This window comes from Pempheris klunzingeri, chromosome 3, assembly GCF_042242105.1.
Source record: "Pempheris klunzingeri isolate RE-2024b chromosome 3, fPemKlu1.hap1, whole genome shotgun sequence".
In the NCBI taxonomy this organism is placed as follows: domain Eukaryota; kingdom Metazoa; phylum Chordata; class Actinopteri; order Acropomatiformes; family Pempheridae; genus Pempheris; species Pempheris klunzingeri.
Genome location: NC_092014.1, coordinates 21,047,377 through 21,064,359, shown reverse-complemented (window position 1 = coordinate 21,064,359; position 16,983 = coordinate 21,047,377). Strand labels below are relative to the sequence as shown.

The window sequence follows — 16,983 nt, the reverse complement described above, 5'->3', positions numbered from 1 at the left end:
GATGTCTGCAGAGAGACAGAGTGTAAACACTGAGTAAAGCTCTGTTTACTCTCCTTCTGAGTCTCCTTCATAGATTCTCCATTAGAGCTCGCTCTGATCATCTACCAAGTGCTTTATCACGAGGGCAGAGTGGGTAGAGGAGACAGCTCGTATTTAGACAGAGCATGGTCTTACTTAAACAAATCACGTTGGTTCGTTCCATTCTAAAATATATGGTGTCCATTTGGTGGACATTTATCCAAAGCACCTTAAAGCTAAAGGACAGAATACACTCTGAATAGGAGTCTGTCAGGCCTGCTGTTTCACTTAGTTTTACAAAGTCTTCATCCCCTGGTGATCATGATTGTCTGTGCAAAAGTTTACACTTTAGTTACAGATTAATACAGATATGCATGTCCAAAAGATTGAAAGAACCGAAAGAGATTCATAAGTCGTTCAACACAAAGTTAAGTGTGTTTTAATATCCAAGAAATGAATTGTCAGATTATTAAATAATGGAAAATGCTCTTTTGCAAAGAAGCAAATCTCTGAGGAAGACGCCTTCTTGTGAAAGTGTTTGTGTGTGGAGACGCAGAGAGGGACGAGCGGTCTGAGTGGAGACCGGGTGCTAAGTGGATGTGATATTTTTCTCAGCTCCTGCGCAGTACTGTGCAGTGGGTGGCAGAAGACCGAGGGTTTTCACCTCAAACCCCAGACTGAATCAGGCCCAAACAGCCCCTCGAGTCGAGCCTCACGGCTGATATGGTTCAGTGAGTCTGTGCATTCACACCACTGTGAAAGTGTATGTTCAGTCTATGATAACAAACAAAGGTAGTGAAAATAAAACGTTTGCAGAGTTAAGGACCCCCCTCCAGTTTTTTTTACCACCACTGCTGCTTCCCTACAAACGGCTGCGGCCAGATTTACAGTAAGGCAGACCGCGCTGCCGACCCAGGAAACACAGGGGGAGATTTTGGGGGGAAAGGTCTGTTTACCTTTGGGCAGAAAAACTCCACACTCTGTGAGGTAAAATAAACTTTTTGTGTGTGTTTATGTATCAGAACTGTGCTCTCTTCAAGAGGTTATTGTTCTTTAGATTTCATAAGAGACCCGGGAAAGAAAAACAAATCTGTGCAGTATCCATGTTTGTACATTTGTAGCAGATGTGTGCGTGTCTCTGATTTTGTGTGGTTGCATCAGAGGAGGCTGTTAAGAAATCGGCGTAACGAATCACGGTCATAAAGCATCCCACCCTTTATGAGCTGAACCTTCAACCCGACCACTTCATAGCATACAGGTTTGCAATTACCAGTGTGAGTCCACACAGGATGGGAAAACACAAAAGTGTTTTGTTCCTCCAGTGGTCAAAAGTGGCAATCACTGTCCTCAGACAGGTAAAATAAAAGGGCCTAATACTCTCTTCTTTGTGGTTGAATTACCAAATCATCCCGCCAAGTTTTGTTTCCTGACATCTTTTTGACCTCTAGGTCATGTTATGGTTACCACTAGTAGCGCAAACACCCATGCTCAGCCTTTACAGGTCTCATATTTTAACACTTTTAACACATCTGTACTATTTGTGTGTGTCTATTAAACACTTCTGTAATGATGTTGACAGAACAAAGCTGATGATTCGATTCTCCTGCTTTTCTGAAGGCCTCCTTCTGTCCCTCACACACACGGTCAGATTTTGCTGGTAGGCGGATGTAAACTCCCTACTAGTAATTAATATTAATGAGCAAAACACTCTGATCGGCTAAGCACAATGTGCTGACACGTTAGCGCTGTCAACACGGCTGGTGCTGCTAGCCGCCGCCGCCACTTCGGCTCAGTCACCTCCGTGGTTGCATGTGACATCAGAGGTGAGAGCCGTGCCATGCCAGCTCAGGCACAAAATGGCGTCCAAGGCCAACCGGCCCTCAGCGCACTAGGATGAGTTCTTAAGAACCCGAGTTCTGCGTTGCATTTAGCAGTAGTATGCAATTTATTCTGCACCTTCGAGTTTATAATAAACAGATAACACAAACTGTTGTTCATGATATGGGACCTTTATGGACAAATAGTTGAACATTTTGGGAACAATTCCAATTTGCTTTACGGTCTACAATTAGACGAGCAGATCAATACTTGGCTCACATGTGTCAGTTAAATATAAAGCTACAGCCAGGAGATGGTAAGCTTGGGTTAACAAAGACTGGAGAGAGGGGCAAAACAACTAGCCTGGCTCAACCTAAAAGGTAAGAAAAACCCACATATGGGCAGTCCACTCAATAATTAGCACATTATATCTACAGTAGTTTGGTTGATTCATACAAAAATCAGTGTGAAAAGGAATAAAAACCTTGAGTAATCGCAGATGACAAAGAAATAGTCTTGCACATACCTAGTAAAACAGCTAAATGTTATTCATTAACATCTTTTGTATAAATAATTGTAAATATAAGTTACATGATGAGTTAATTAGTGAACTTTAGAGGTGCTGGTGGGTTTTGTTGCCTTTCTAGCTGTTCTGCCCTGTTTCCACTCTTTATGGAAGCTAAGCTGAGCGTCTCCTGGTTGTAGCTTCACATTTAATGGACAGATATGAGAGACCTACACATAAAGCATCTTTTAACCCCTTAAAATACAGTAAACCTTCTCTTTTGCCATTGACTCTGTCCTAATGTTCAGTTCACTGCTTTCCTGTTATCACCCTCAGTGTGTGTGTCTGTGTGTGAGTAATCCAGTCCTCTGCATTCCTGTCAGCCTGTTAAAGCCGCGGGGCTCCTCTTGTCTTCTCCATAACTCTGAGCAGTCAGTTGAAATGGTAATAATCTATTCCTTCCTTTAGCTGTAAAGAGTTGAGGTTTTCCTCCAGAACGCCTCCCGTCATGTCCTACAGATGAAACAACATGAGAAAAAGCATCAGGAGCAGAAAGCACGATGGAAGAAAAAAAATCCACAGAAACAAGCATTATATGAGGAGTTGTTTGCCCTTAAACTCTTCTATTCACTTTTGAATGAAGGTCTTCAGCGTTCTCTGCTGCGTGTTTTAATACTAATGAACTCAAATGTTGCACACAGGCTACAGAGATTCAGAGTCGGCAACAGCGCACGAGGTTTAACCGTGGAAAAATACAACCAAAGTTCAACCAAATTGTGTATTTGTTGATTAAAGTTATTTCACATCTGGATATAAAACACTTGTGTGATTGAGTCCAGGTGTTTCTGTGTGTGTGTGTGTGTGTGTGCCATGGAGAACGATAGAGAGAATGATTGAGTCCAGGTCTCCTTGTCCTCTGATTACTTCTTCCAATTCCCATAATTGAGCAATTAGTAGCCCCCATAGGTGGGGTCACTCCAGATTTGAGTCTGGCTAGGTGGTAAATACGCAATTAGTAATTTGTCTGCCAGAGCAGCTGTACGTGTGTGTGTGTCTGTGCTATTGTATATTCATAAAAAAATGAACAAGAGGAGAATGTCATTATCTAAAGAAAAGGCCATGCAGTGGCTAATTACAAGGATTTTGGAGTAAAAACATGCAAAACTGAACAGTGGCAAAAACATCAGATGTTTGTACAAGCATCATGTGATCAAAGATCAGGCTGCTGTCTCTACCCATTTCCTGACTGCCCTCTGTGTGTGTGTGTGTGTGTGTGTGTGTGCTATGTCCTGCGCCGGGCACACGCCCTTGATCATTATGTCGTTAACTTAGATTACAGACCTGAGGGACAGGCGGTCAGAAACGGCAAACATACAACACACAAACACGCTTTCTGCTCACCAGTTTAACACAGATAATGAAGGGGGCGGTGGCGTCTTTGTAGTGCTGTACTAGGACTTTTGGCTTCGGTCGTTGCTGCAGGGATATCAAAAGAAAGAGAGACACACAAACCACATGGCATTGTTGGTCACAGCTTTATAGAAATCAAATTCACTGGAAAAAAAGTGGTTGGGTGTCCATCAGTTTGAATCCTGCTTGCATTAAATCACAACAAACATGTTGTACTCAGTGTCCACAGTGGTTGATCTCACCTTTGAGTCTTCATATGTGTAAAAGCCTTTATGGATCTTGTTCTCATCGACGTCACAGAACGCCTTCACCTGATAAATGAATCACAATGGCAAGGAAAGCTGGTGTACAATCACATATCACATTCACCAGTTCAATCCACTGATTGAAAATAATTGGCCATGGCTGGAGGTAAGGTACCTTCTTCTGATTGGTTGGACTGAGGCATCGGTACAGCTTCCGGCCCTGTTTCCCAGCGTTCCATATGGTGAAGCTCTCCCATTGGCTGAGAACTCTCTCCTCCAGGAAGTCCACTCGCAGCTTCCAAATGGTTTCCCTGGAAACAAAGGAGATGAGATCAGAGGATGGACACAGAAGCAGGAGGCTTAAAATTAATGATGCTGTGTCTAAAAACAACGTTTCTGTCTGCAAAAGAGGAGCTCCTACAAAAAAAAAAATGGAGTCTTGTGTTGGGACAATTCGGAAACGGGCCGCATTCTTACAAAAGAAATAGTAATGATACTTTGAGAAATATGCTTATTTGCTCTCTTGCTGAGAGTTAGATGGGTGGATCAATACCACTCTTATATCTGTACAATGAATATGAAGCTACAGCCAGGAGACCGTTAGCATAGCTTAGCATAAAGGCAAGAAAAAAGGAGACACAGCTAGCACGGCTTTGTCTGAGGGTAACCAAATCTGCCTACTGGCATTTCTAAAGCTCATTAATCATTTACATATTATCTAACTAATCTCATCTCTACAAACACAGAAGTGTAAAACGACTAGTTGCTGTTTTACAGGGGTTATGTGCCTGACTATTTCTTGGGTGGTCACTTCCTGGAGTCTCTGATGGTTGCCTGGCAACCTCTCATCAACGACAACACTACAGGGGACTTCGATCTGCTCATCTAACTCTTGGTGAGTAATAATTTCAAGAAATGTGAAACTATTTCTCTAAATGACGTTTGGAGTTTATCACAATTAGGGTTCTCTCAGTAATACAGAGTAAATTTGTCCATTGCTGACATTCATCTGTTTAAATTTCAACTTTGTGGTTTAACACTGACTGAGTGTACTTGCGAAAGTTGTGCGTACACAGTTTTCCGGTGCAATAAATGATGACCTTTCAGTTTCACTCACTTTCACGTTGAACTCCAAATGGCCCGCTTTAGATCATCTGGCTAAATTGCCGGTTTGTTCACAGTTATACTACAGAAATAACACCCAAGGTGCAATAAATTCTAATTGTCTTTTCAGTATCAGACCATAATCTCCTCTTTAAATCTAAATGTCCAAAACTGCATTTAATAAAAACTATGACAATGAATTTTGATAAAGTCTGATACAGTTGGAGGGAAAGTGGAGGGAAAAATTGTGCTTGTTATGAATTCGCTTGTTTTCCTTTTGCCTGCACCTTGACTGATATGCACAGCTGTGCACATTCCTTACACACACACACACACACACACACACACACACACACACACCTATTCACTTTAATATATGTCTTCATGCTCTACTCATGTTCTTAACCCATTCCTCCTCACTCTCTCACACACGCAGGCATGCACTGATATTGAGTAATTATACGGACACATTCACAGGAGGTGCTCCATCCTCATCTCCTGATGTGAGCGTCTCAGAGGGTCTAACAGTGGGCCTCATATGGCAAACAAACCAAAATCCACCACCACCGTGAAGCGCGGGTGGTCTCCAGATCGCTTTTCTGTTCATTCTCTGCACGGGCTTTGATTCTAAGGCATGGCAGAAACATGGCAGAGATTAACTATAAACGGAATCTGTATACACACACTGAAGCCTTCATCCTCCTAATACCCTGCAGATGAAAAGGCAAACACACTTTCACGCACTCTGGTAGAGATTCACGTACACAACAAGTGCACATACTCACATTTCTAAACACAGCCTTTCTGCGTTAAGAAGCCTCTCATCTCAGTTACTCTTTGGCATCCTCTTGACTTTTTTCAAACACACTTATCACCTCACCAACATAGCCTCTATAATTACAGGGGTATGTGTGCGTTTGCGTGTGTTTGTCTATGTAAGAGATGATGGTTTCGTTTGACTGAAGAGAGGAAGTAGGTAGGCTGTGGATGGGACGGGGTGACAAGAAGTGGGGGAGAGTGGAAAGTAGGCAAGGCGAGCTTTAAATAGGCCTCCAAAAATAGACAGATGATAGATGAAGACAGAGAGAAGGGTGATCGGTGAAGGAGTGCGTCAACAGTGGCAGATGTACGAGCAGTGGACAGACGCAGGAGAGGAAGGAAGGAAGGAAAGAGGAGAAGAAGGATAACAGGAAAGAGGGGATGAAACAGAGGGAGGTATGGGGGGGAGGGAAAGCAGGAAAGACCTTCTCCTTTGGTGTCTTTTACATTTTGAGAAACACACACGCACCTGCAGACACTACAGGAACTTGCTGAAGTCCAGGCAAAAGGAGAAATGTCTCTCTCACACACACACACACACACACACACACACACACACACACACACACACACACACACACACACACACACACCCCTCAAACTCTCAAACATGGCTCACGACAAGATCCGATTCCCTCCCAACGGTGTCTGAGAGATACTAAACATTCCGCAGAGAAAATAAAACTGAAATTCCAGAGTCATACGATGGGAAAGTGTCTGGAATTCCGAAAACAGATTTCGGAAAATCTCAAGATTAGGAAAAAACTGCGTCTGTGTGTGCATATTTGTGTGTGAGAGCGTCGAGCCCTGAGAAAATCTGGGATGTCAGTGGGCAGCTGTGAGTTGGTGGAGGATCAACAGTTTTTCCAAGTATGTGTGCACGCTGAGTGGGACTGACTCTGTTACAGAGTGTGTGGTGGCGTTCTCGTGGTAACGGTACACCAGCAGACAGTGGTCGACTCTGGCCACGCCCCCTCCTTGACGAATACTCTGGTAGAAGAAGAGCAAGTCCTCCGGGACTCCCTGGAGAGGAGGAAGCAGAGCGTGAAGTAATGGTTGCAGATGTTCAATATGTGGTGAGGGTGGCTGGGTCCATTCAGGTGAGGACACAGTATGAATGAAATCAGAGCAAGTCCAAATTTTGTTGTTTAAATGAGCACTTTAGTAGCCTGATCATCACTTCTTTAGCTCAGGCTGACATTGTGTTCAGGAAAGAACAAAAACTCAAGGCTACATTAGCTACTACAAGTCTAAACGACCAGAATCTCTGACAAAGCAATCAGTGCTGAAGTTGCATTGTGGGTAATGTAGGCTCCAGGTTTTGACAAGGAAGAAGAGTGCAAGGAATAAAGATGCAATCTGTTTTTTTTAATAACTGTCCACTGTGATTCTGACAGTGTTACAGGATCCGTAGGGAGTTAACGATGTAACTATATAGCTAGCTATCTGTTTATGAAGATGGTGTCCCTAAACGCATCGATTGGTTCTCTGACTGGGGGAACAAGTGGGAATAAGTAGACCTTATTTGAATTGCTGAACTAATCTGAGGAATGGGCATCAAACCAGAGATCTGTAACCAAGCTAAAAGCCTAGATGTTCAAAATGAACATGGATGGATAATGAGGCCTAACTACTCTAAGGATGGAAAAGGAAAGCTGCACGAGAAGAGAAGGCTTTGGGAAAGCTTCAGGTGGGAATTCTCACCCTGCCTCCCTCGTCAAACGGTCCAACCTTCAGGTACCAGTCCCTGGAACAGAACCACGTAGGCATGATGACTGTGGGCCCATGTGACGTGTACACCTGAGACACAGGAAATAGTTCAGACTGTGACACAAACAACTTGGACGAATGCAACCAGTCAGTCGTATAATGTCGTGACGTGTGGACAGACAGAGAGTGTCTGTCCCTGTCACAGTGAACGGACAATTTTAAGAAGATTTTGTGTCATTTTATCGAACCCTAAAAGATCGGAGATGAATTTGTCGAGATGCTACATGCTGCTCACATAAAGAACTCAGGTTACATGTCTGATTTTATGCATCTAGCTCTATCTTCTGTTAAGTGTGTACATTTGGTTGGGGGAAGAACCAGAGAGATAAGAAATCACACCTGAAGCAAAACATACAGAGCAGCTTTAATGCTCTTCTTGGTAGTCTCTGAAAGCTGATGATGGTGGTGGAAAGCATGTCCAGCATGTTGGGCCAAAATCAGTGTTCAGTTGAGTTAACATCTGGAGGGTGTGAAGGCCATAGCACGGTTAAAGGGATGAATTACAGAAACATATCCTGGCCAAATATCGAATGGCGAGCAGACTGTGCGCTTGGAAGCTGCGATTAAATCAAATAGCACAGGGAGGATGAGAAAAAGAATAGAAACACGGTTGATTTTGAAAAACAGTCTAAACGTGAGTCCTCAGTAAATTTACAGGAGTATGGTGAGGAACAGACTCTAAAACAGTGGCGGGCCGTTCATTTTACACCTGAATCAAACCTACCTGAATCAAACCACCTCTTAATACCATCATTATGACGTCACGGCTATAGAAACCATCAATATTATACAGAAAGGCAGTATAACAGGACGCTGCATTGCAGACAGGTATCTCATGTTACGAGAATGAATGACATCACTAAAGCAAGAAACCCCATTAAAAGAATTCAACAAGTCACCAAACACTCTAACCACCGACTCAGCTCCAAACACAGAGTCGTTCAGTTGTGTGTGTGTTCAGCAACACAATTTGCTCCTTGGAGCCTGTAGGCCGAGGGTACCGCTCGTAGTTGGTGACCTGAAAGTGGCGGACAAACCCTTTTCCCGGCTGGGACAGGCTTGCTAGCACCAGCATTTCCTCAAAATGTCCAGCTTTTCTTGGAAAGTCCGCCTTGAAAATGGATTTCTAAGTAGATCTGTGACCAAATTCACATCTTCTCCTCCGTCAGCCATTGTGGGTTAAAAAAACTGCTATTAATACTTACGATTATGATAAAGTTTTAACTTGTGCAGGTCGCTACAGATAAGAATCGCTAGCTTTGGCTAAGCTCTCTGACCAGCCAATCAGAGGACGTGAAAATACTGACGTCATCGTACACCGGCTAGAAGGCCCTGGGGTCACCAACTCGAAATTTGATTGGGTAAAGCAACAGTTTCATTGTGATGTATTTTAAGCTACGGGCACCTGCACTTTTGATTCTGAAGGCCTCAGGGCAGATTTCTTTGACCCTGGCAACACATGATGGCTGAAATATGATTGGATAAAAGCTCTAATATAGACATACACTGCTGGAAGCACCCCAGCCCAGAGACGCGCTATGAAATGAAGAGCACAGACTATTAGGAATAATCTAAAATAATTAATGGGAAAATATTAAAACGTAAATCAGTGATTCTGAGTTTAGGCCAGCAGAGAAGGCCTTGCTGGCCCTGACGGCCCACCACTGCTCTAAAATAAGGTTGTAGAAGTGAGAAATACAGAGAAACTACAGCACGAGCAGTGCACCTGCAAACATAGCGTCCTCATGTTTCTGCACTTCGGCTTCCATAATCAAATCCTGCAAGTGTTACCATGAGATGTAACTATATTACTTCGCTGCAGTTCATCTCTCAACACGCTCTTCCTCTCTCTCGCACAAACACACAGTGCAGGAAACAGCTCGATTATTAGAGATAAAGGAACTTCTTGTCTTGGTTAGACAGCATAACATCCATATCAGCTAAAACCTGACCAGGATTTGGCAGATGGCTCGGGGGGGGGGGGGGGGTATTTCCCATTTGGCTGTCAGGAACAAACAGTCAGTTGGAGGAGGACTCTGCAAAAGTCAACTTCTAATCCTGCAAACAAAATAGGTTAGAGTGCAGCCGCATGTGCTCTCTTGCAGAAGTGTGCGCTTCCTGACGTGTGCAGGGGAAGGATGCGCACTTCCATCCTCTCACACGTGACCTTTGACTAATGAGTCTGTTTTGGCCTCTCTTTCTCTGTCTAACCACAACGTCTTTAATAAACCATGACCACATTCCTGCCTCTATACACTCAGTTGCCAATTTATTAGGTACAACTAACGCAGTCTAATGCAACAGCCCCACAAATCCACCCTTCATGACGCTCAGTTTTCGTTGAAACTGTTTTAGAGGTGTAGTTTGTAGTGCTGTTGGACTTTATTTTATTATACAGAGAGGTGTTTCTGCTACTTAGCCTACCCTCATTGATATAAATATGGTGGACAAAATAATAGAATCACCTGCTAGTATTAAAAAGTTTTAAAAAAAACGACACCCTTACTTGTTCCTCCTTTCATGTGTGTGTATATGAGGGTCATACCATGTCAATCTGTTTCCTCGCCCCCCTGTGTCACTGTGTTTCAGATGCTGTGTGTTTATATGTTTGTACACGTGCATGTGCGTGTGAGACTGATGGCTTGGTTGAAGCGTAATGCTACTGCATAACTGAAATTCATGAAAAACATCTGGATCCAGCCAGTCGAACAGCTGGTCGGAATCTATTGTGTGTGTGTGTGTGTGTGTGTGTGTGTGTGTGTCCGTCCACCTACGTACAACTCCTCTCCCTTCTGTTGTAACATTGCAACATTTTGCAGATGTAAGCTGTGGCCAAAAGCATGAATAAGAAGAATAAGAATGAGTTCTGGGAAACCAGAGGACAGAGAGAGAGGCAGAGAGAGCGAGTCGGCGTGGATGTGAGAAGTCAGTGGGTTAGGGAAAGTCTGGAATAACCATATCTAATGTCCTACAGATGAACACTCGGGGTCCAGCTCTGGATCAAGTTAAACGAGCACCAAAGTGAGTTAATCTCTGGTTTAACTCCGTTAGATTTTGTTTCTTTACCCAGAACCTGAAAGTGCAGGCAGATACAGTGAAGAAAGAGGAAGGGAAAGGGAAATGAGCTGCTATTAAGCCTGCAGAATCAATGCATGATCTCATTCTCATGCTCCATGAAACTTAATATCACATAAATATCCTGGAATGTCTGCTAAGGAGTTATGCAGACCGTGTGCGTGTGTGTGTGTGTGTGTGTGCGTGTGTGTGTGTGTGTGTTAGAGAGAGAGCGGGTCCAGGTTGTCTTGTATCCTTGGTGACAGATTGTTTTGTTCAGAGAGCAACCTCCATCTCTGCATAGACAGATATACAGCCTGCGGTTTCCCTTTAGTGATCAATGTGACTATCTAATATGGTGGAAGTAGATACAGAAGTCTAGCCGTAAAAGTGGTACATTAAAAGTTTTCCCTTAACATCACCTTTACATAATTCTGAGTTTTTTCTGATGTGTAAAATGTCTATACATCATCAGCGTCAGTGTTGCCAAATGCACTGTGATACCGCAGTACAATTACTGCATAGTATTGTTGTACAAAGTTAGCATGTACACACTATGCCAAGATGGGGACAATGTTATCAGTGTGGTTGGCTTGTGCCATTATTTTTGAGATCTGGTCTGATCTAGGCAACAATAGAGTCATAAATATTTACTGTGACTTGGCTGAGAGACATGGCAGACGATACTTGGCTCCGGACCCTTCACAGCGTGCCATCTTCATTCATTTCGCAATCTGCCACAGCAGGAAACTGTAGCTCCACCTGCTCTGGAGGAACAGCAGCAAGCTTTCTGTTTTGGGTCATAAAACAATTCTTATGAAATCCAACCTGGTGGTGTGCAGAAGCTTTGGTGGCGATGCTCTTGGTGATCATTTTAACAGTAATTATACTGTTGTCTTCAGTGATGTTAACATGAAGAAGCACAATATATCAAAACACCTACTGCATGATCAGGAAGCTCTCAGTACTTTTCTCTGTAAAATTAATGTTTCCACTGCCAACTCTTTCCACTATGGACTGCCCTCAGCAGCCAGATGGCAGTGTGACCGGTTTCCTCTGGTGGGACTGAGATGGACAGACGGGTCGGGATTGATGCTGCGTCCTCCATCCAGTCCACTGCCACATTTCCGTGGAAACTGGGGATGGCAGGTACGTATCCTGTCTCTGTCTGACCTGGGTGCTGCCTGGCACATGACCTCTCACACAAACACACTCATTCACAGACACGGTATGTGTGTCCAAACACACATGCCGCACCACGCTGCGTGTATCTACCTGTGTGGCGAGCTGCTCCTGGGTGATTGTGTTGATCCAGCGCGTGTAACGCTCAGTAGATCCCTCTGGAAGCCTCTGAACCTTACAGCCAATCAGCTGTCATGAAAACACACAGACACCACATGAAAATATTTTCCTTTTATGAGCCATTAAAAACATTTGCAGCAACTTTGGAAAAATGCTGCCACACATTTAACTACTAGGTTTTTCTGTCATGGGTCAGTTTAAACCTGCCAAGATCGATTCAGGGTTCGGTAGTAAACCTTCAAAACACAGTCTAGCAACCACACAATTCTTATTGAATTAGGAACATTTAGTTCAGATTTTTTAAAAGTTTGTTTAATCAGTTAGTGGACTGACAGGAAATTAATGTGCAACAATGTTGGTAATCAATTAAATGTTTAAATCATTTTTTTAGCAATAATGCCAAAAATTCACTGGTTCCAGAGTCTCAAAGGTTAATATTAGCAGATTTTCTTTGTTTTGTATGATATTGATCTGAATATCTTTCGGTTTTGGACAGTTTTTCTGACATTTTTAAGACTTTGGCTCTGGTTACTTGTGATGGGGAGTTTTCTCATATTTTAAAGGCCAAACAGCTCAATAACTGGCAGAATAAGCAGTGACTAAAACAGTTACAGGTCCTTGTGATGTATACAAGTTTTCAATATGACAAAGCATTTATCCAAAGGGTATCTGAGTCATATCAGTATCACTTTCTGACACATACAGGCCACATCTCAGATGAGAGTGGCCAACTGGGAAGTAAAGAGGAGCATACGCAAATGAGAGAGAACTTGAAAAACAAAACAGAGAACCACATTTCTACCCAGAACCATAAAATATTACAGCCAAAACAGAAAGAGGCAGGTTGTTTGCGCAGGGCAGCAAGCCTGCTGTCTCCATGCTGTCTCCCTTACTTCCCTCACACACACGACCTTTAACCTTTGACCTGGCAAGCCACAGAAAGCATCAACACCGGATACTCACACTGTTCTGCATGCCAGCAGCATGGAACACACACACACACACACACAGGCAAATAGGCACGCTCACACACGCAAAGAACATGAATATTTTTTATTTCAAGGGAGGTACTAGTCAGATGATCAGAGAAAGGGAGAGAGAGGGGGGAGGCGGGAGGAGAGAAGGCAGAGTGCAACACAGAGGGAAGGAAGTGAGTAAGCAAATACTTGGAGGAGAACTTACAGAGTTTGGGTGGAGGAGAGACGCCTCATACTGCAGACGAACTCTTTCAGGCAACATAATGTCATCCTGGAGTACAAAAAAGATAAATTCAAACACATATGACATATATGTGTACACACACACACACACACACACACAACAAATACACAACAAATACATAATAAGGTTTTTGAGGATTTCAGTTGTTTTGTTTTTTAGAGCACAAAACAAAACAACTGAAATCCTCAAAAACCTTATTTTCCTGGACTGTATGTTTTCTGAGAAAGCAGTCTAATTGTAATTGAGTCTTTCGTTATGGAGATGGTCTATTAGCAGAAAAGAGTCTCTATTAAACTGTGTGACTCAAGCAGTTATTATACAAAATAAATCTCCACAAATTCACATGTTTTGGCCTTTGATTTGTAGTTGTGACAATTCAGCTTTCGGACGAGCAACCACAAAGGACTGTGACAGAGCTGCTACTCACACAAACATACAAAATAAAGCACATACATATCAAACGCTGCTCTCGGCTCATTATTCATGTGTTCTGACGGGTCTGTCAAACAGTCACTGTGCCTCTATACAGCCTGTATATTTGGACAAACCAATATGATCTAATTACTTCTGACTCACTACTGTATGTGTTATGGAAGACATCTGGACAGTGAAATTACACATGTGCTGTCTGGCACACACACACACACACACACACACACACACACACACACATACACACACACACACACACACACACACACACACACACACACACACTTACCGCATCCTGAAAGCATAAGTATTGTCCACAACTCTGAGCTATTGCCTTATTCTTTGCATATCCCACTGAAAGACAAAAGAACAGTGTATGTTTATGTTTGTGTGTGCAAGTGTGTGTATGTTTGTGTGTAATTGTACCCTTGTATTACACATTTAATGCGGAACAGGGAGAACATCCACCATTCAGGCCATTTGGATGGACCCCACTGTGAGAACAATGTTTTTCTGAACTATGTTGTTGTTACTGAGAAAACTAAAAGTGTCCAAATATTTGTTTGGTGATGGTTACGGTTAAGGTCAGGGATAGGTTAGTGTTTTTTTTTAGTTACAGCATACATTATGTCTATTGGAAGTCCCCACAAAGATAGCGACACATACTGAGTGCGTGTGTGTGTGTGTGTGTGTGTGTGTGTGTGTGTGTGTGAAAGCCTCTGCGTGCGTGTTCACTATATCTATTTGGCCATGTGCTTGTAGTTATCACATTCAAGCATTAACCGTGTGACAGTGCTAGAAATAACAAAATGTCATTTTTCAAAATTGTTTTAAAATTGTTTCATTATGGTTCAATGCTTAATCAGAAGTAGTTTTTTAAAACTAAACTATAGACGACTACAACTCAATGCCAAGCTATTTAATGTTGTTCCCAAACAAAGCATTTTGTTTTTATTTTTTGTATTTGACAGCAAATGTTAGCAGTTGGCAGTTAAGAGTTTTGCTGGAACCAGACCAAAGAGTGCTATAAAAGTAATGAGCGAAACCTTCAAATCAATTCTAAAATCAACTGGAAGCCAAAGCAAGGAGACAATCTAAAGCACAAACATCCGTCACTCATTTTCCTCAGCCACTCCCTGACTTATGAGCATTTTTGACCACATAATCTTAACTCAATGTCCACTTACTATCTTTTTTTGAGCTTTTACCTTCATCTAACTGCCTAAACCACCTAACATACTAAATAAACTAAATAAACAGACCACAGTCATAAACAGTCTGTGAACAACACCAGACCAAACCTGCTCACTGAATCTACTGGGAAGGTGGCAGAATTTGGGGAGCTCATGAGCTCTCTCCATGTCAGGCCGGTGAAGCTGGGCTATGGTTGAAAGCACTGGAAAAAGCTAGTTAGGATGAGTTATTTCGTGTCAAATGAACTTTCATGCTCAAATAATATACAGATTTTATAGCCATTTGCCCCAAGAAGAGTAACTGTCTGATTCATCTGATCAGTTAATTTAATTTGTCAATTCTTTCATTCAGCGTGTCTGGAATTCACACATAAACCGAACAGCTGAAGTTATAGTGTGAACAACATAAGATAGTGGGGACTGGTTGCTGATCAACAACTTGAAAATCTACTGACCGCCTCTGGGCTGGGCAGAGTTGTGGCTGGAGATCACTACTGAGATGCCCCTCGCTTCCAGCCTCCCCCTCCAACCCTCCACCGCTTTCCTGGAGTCATCCTAAAGGGGACACGCACGCACAAAATACTCTCATATTCCACGTGAAATTACATATCATGTGTAAGTATGCACCCAAACAAAACTTACAGTGCTTGCGTCGTCAAAGACAGAGAGCTCCATGGTCCCAGTGAAGTCTTGGTGTAATATGGCCTGCAGACACTCGTCCAGCCAACAGGACGCATTGTACATTGGCATCACAACACTCTGAGCACAGCAAACACACACACACACAGATTTAACACATCAGAATATCAAGCAGAGTCAATTTAGGAACTTAGTTTAGAAACTAATTACTTTAATTATACTGCTGTGACACTTGATTTGTGGGACAAACTGCTTTCATCGTGGAGCACTGAAAAACTCCCCAATTTAGTTTAATAGACTAATCATCAGTTTGCCAGTGTTTACGAGAACACATAGGAAGTCCCGTTTCCACACTTGCAACTGAATGTGTCTCATCCAAATAACTACTACTACTGTGTACGGGACAGTGTCAGTGTGTCACCCACCACATCCACACCGCCCTCCGCCCCCTCCTGCCGCCCTCCTGTCGGCGTTTCCGCTTCATCTTCTGCGGTGCGGAGCCGCTTCGGCGGGTTCATGCCAGCCTGTGAGCCCCGGTCCCTCTGCCCGGACAGTCCCCCACTTATCCGGGCAACGACACAGCCGTTCACGAAGTTAGAAATGGCCGAAAACAATAAACCGAATGGACGCTCAGAAACACGGTCGGCGGACGAGGAGTGACCCACGCGGGCTCAGCGTGACCCACAATGTGAGTAAATACTTCATTTGAACTGTTCTCCAAATGGGTTTACGTCAACAAAGCTAAACTCTTGAAAGGTGTCCTGTACATTTTAGTGTCGGCCACAGTTACAGTTTTAGCGAAATGTGCAGTCAGGATGTGCTGCGTGGAGAAACAGCTTCATAACTTCCGCAAACAATGAATTCCAGACGCTCATTGGCTCGTGCAAAACACGGACAGACACCGGATTGGCTGAAATTCACCATCAATCATCCGGAATAGTAACGTCACCGACTGTGTGAATGAATAACCTCTCTGGCTTCATTTATTTATCTCCAATAGATATATTGATATAACAATAACTGGACATTGAAAAAAGCTCAGTGCTGAGTTTCCCCTTTCCCCCTGTATTCTGGTAATCAGTATTCATTATTTTAACAAACAATTCTTAGTGCAAGGTCCCCCTACTGGAAGTTTTCCAGAGCTTTCAGTCACATCTCACGGCCTTCACGAGTGGAAGGAGCTTGCTCAGTTCTCATGCAGATAGTTCAGTTGTTACGTGATCTAATTATGGCACTTTGTTCATCTGATAACAGGTGGTCCTATACAGCAGCATGAAATGTGTCAGGTGAAATATAGAAACAAATAACTCTACTTAAACATACCTGAAACACAGTAAAATTGACTAAAGCAAATACAGTTTTTAAAATATAGTGTGCATAATAATGTGTGCGTGTGTGTGTGTATGTGTGTGTGTGTGTGGGTCTGTTTCCAGCCAGTAGCAGCTGGCATGCT

General features: G+C 43.0%; 1 protein-coding gene across 1 annotated transcript; it reads right to left on the bottom strand.

Annotated features, from left to right (window-relative positions):
• Nucleotides 1-2,022: 2,022 nt before the first annotated feature.
• On the bottom strand, nt 2,023-16,367 carry b3gntl1 (UDP-GlcNAc:betaGal beta-1,3-N-acetylglucosaminyltransferase-like 1). The gene is made up of 12 exons (XM_070827657.1): nt 15,956-16,367; nt 15,534-15,650; nt 15,347-15,446; nt 13,988-14,052; nt 13,228-13,293; nt 12,019-12,114; nt 7,624-7,719; nt 6,818-6,942; nt 4,172-4,307; nt 3,994-4,062; nt 3,743-3,817; nt 2,023-2,854 (listed from the first exon to the last, which is right to left on the bottom strand). Exons 1-12 carry the CDS (start codon nt 16,046-16,048, stop codon nt 2,774-2,776), a joined length of 1,119 nt encoding a protein of 372 aa, XP_070683758.1. The 5' UTR covers nt 16,049-16,367; the 3' UTR covers nt 2,023-2,773.
• Between the last annotated feature and the right edge of the window lie 616 nt (nt 16,368-16,983).

What these genes read in the sequence shown, in the direction of transcription:
- b3gntl1 (XM_070827657.1), bottom strand. Translation starts at nt 16,048, where the DNA reads ATGAACCCGCCGAAGCGGCTCCGCACCGCAGAAGATGAAGCGGAAACG. An exon ending in ACTTATGCTTTCAGGATGCG is followed by an intron (nt 13,294 to 13,987) that starts GTAAGTGTGTGT and finishes TTTGTACTCCAG; the next exon opens with GATGACATTATGTTGCCTGA. An exon ending in ACCACACACTCTGTAACAGA is followed by an intron (nt 4,308 to 6,817) that starts GTCAGTCCCACT and finishes CTTTGTTTCCAG; the next exon opens with GGAAACCATTTGGAAGCTGC.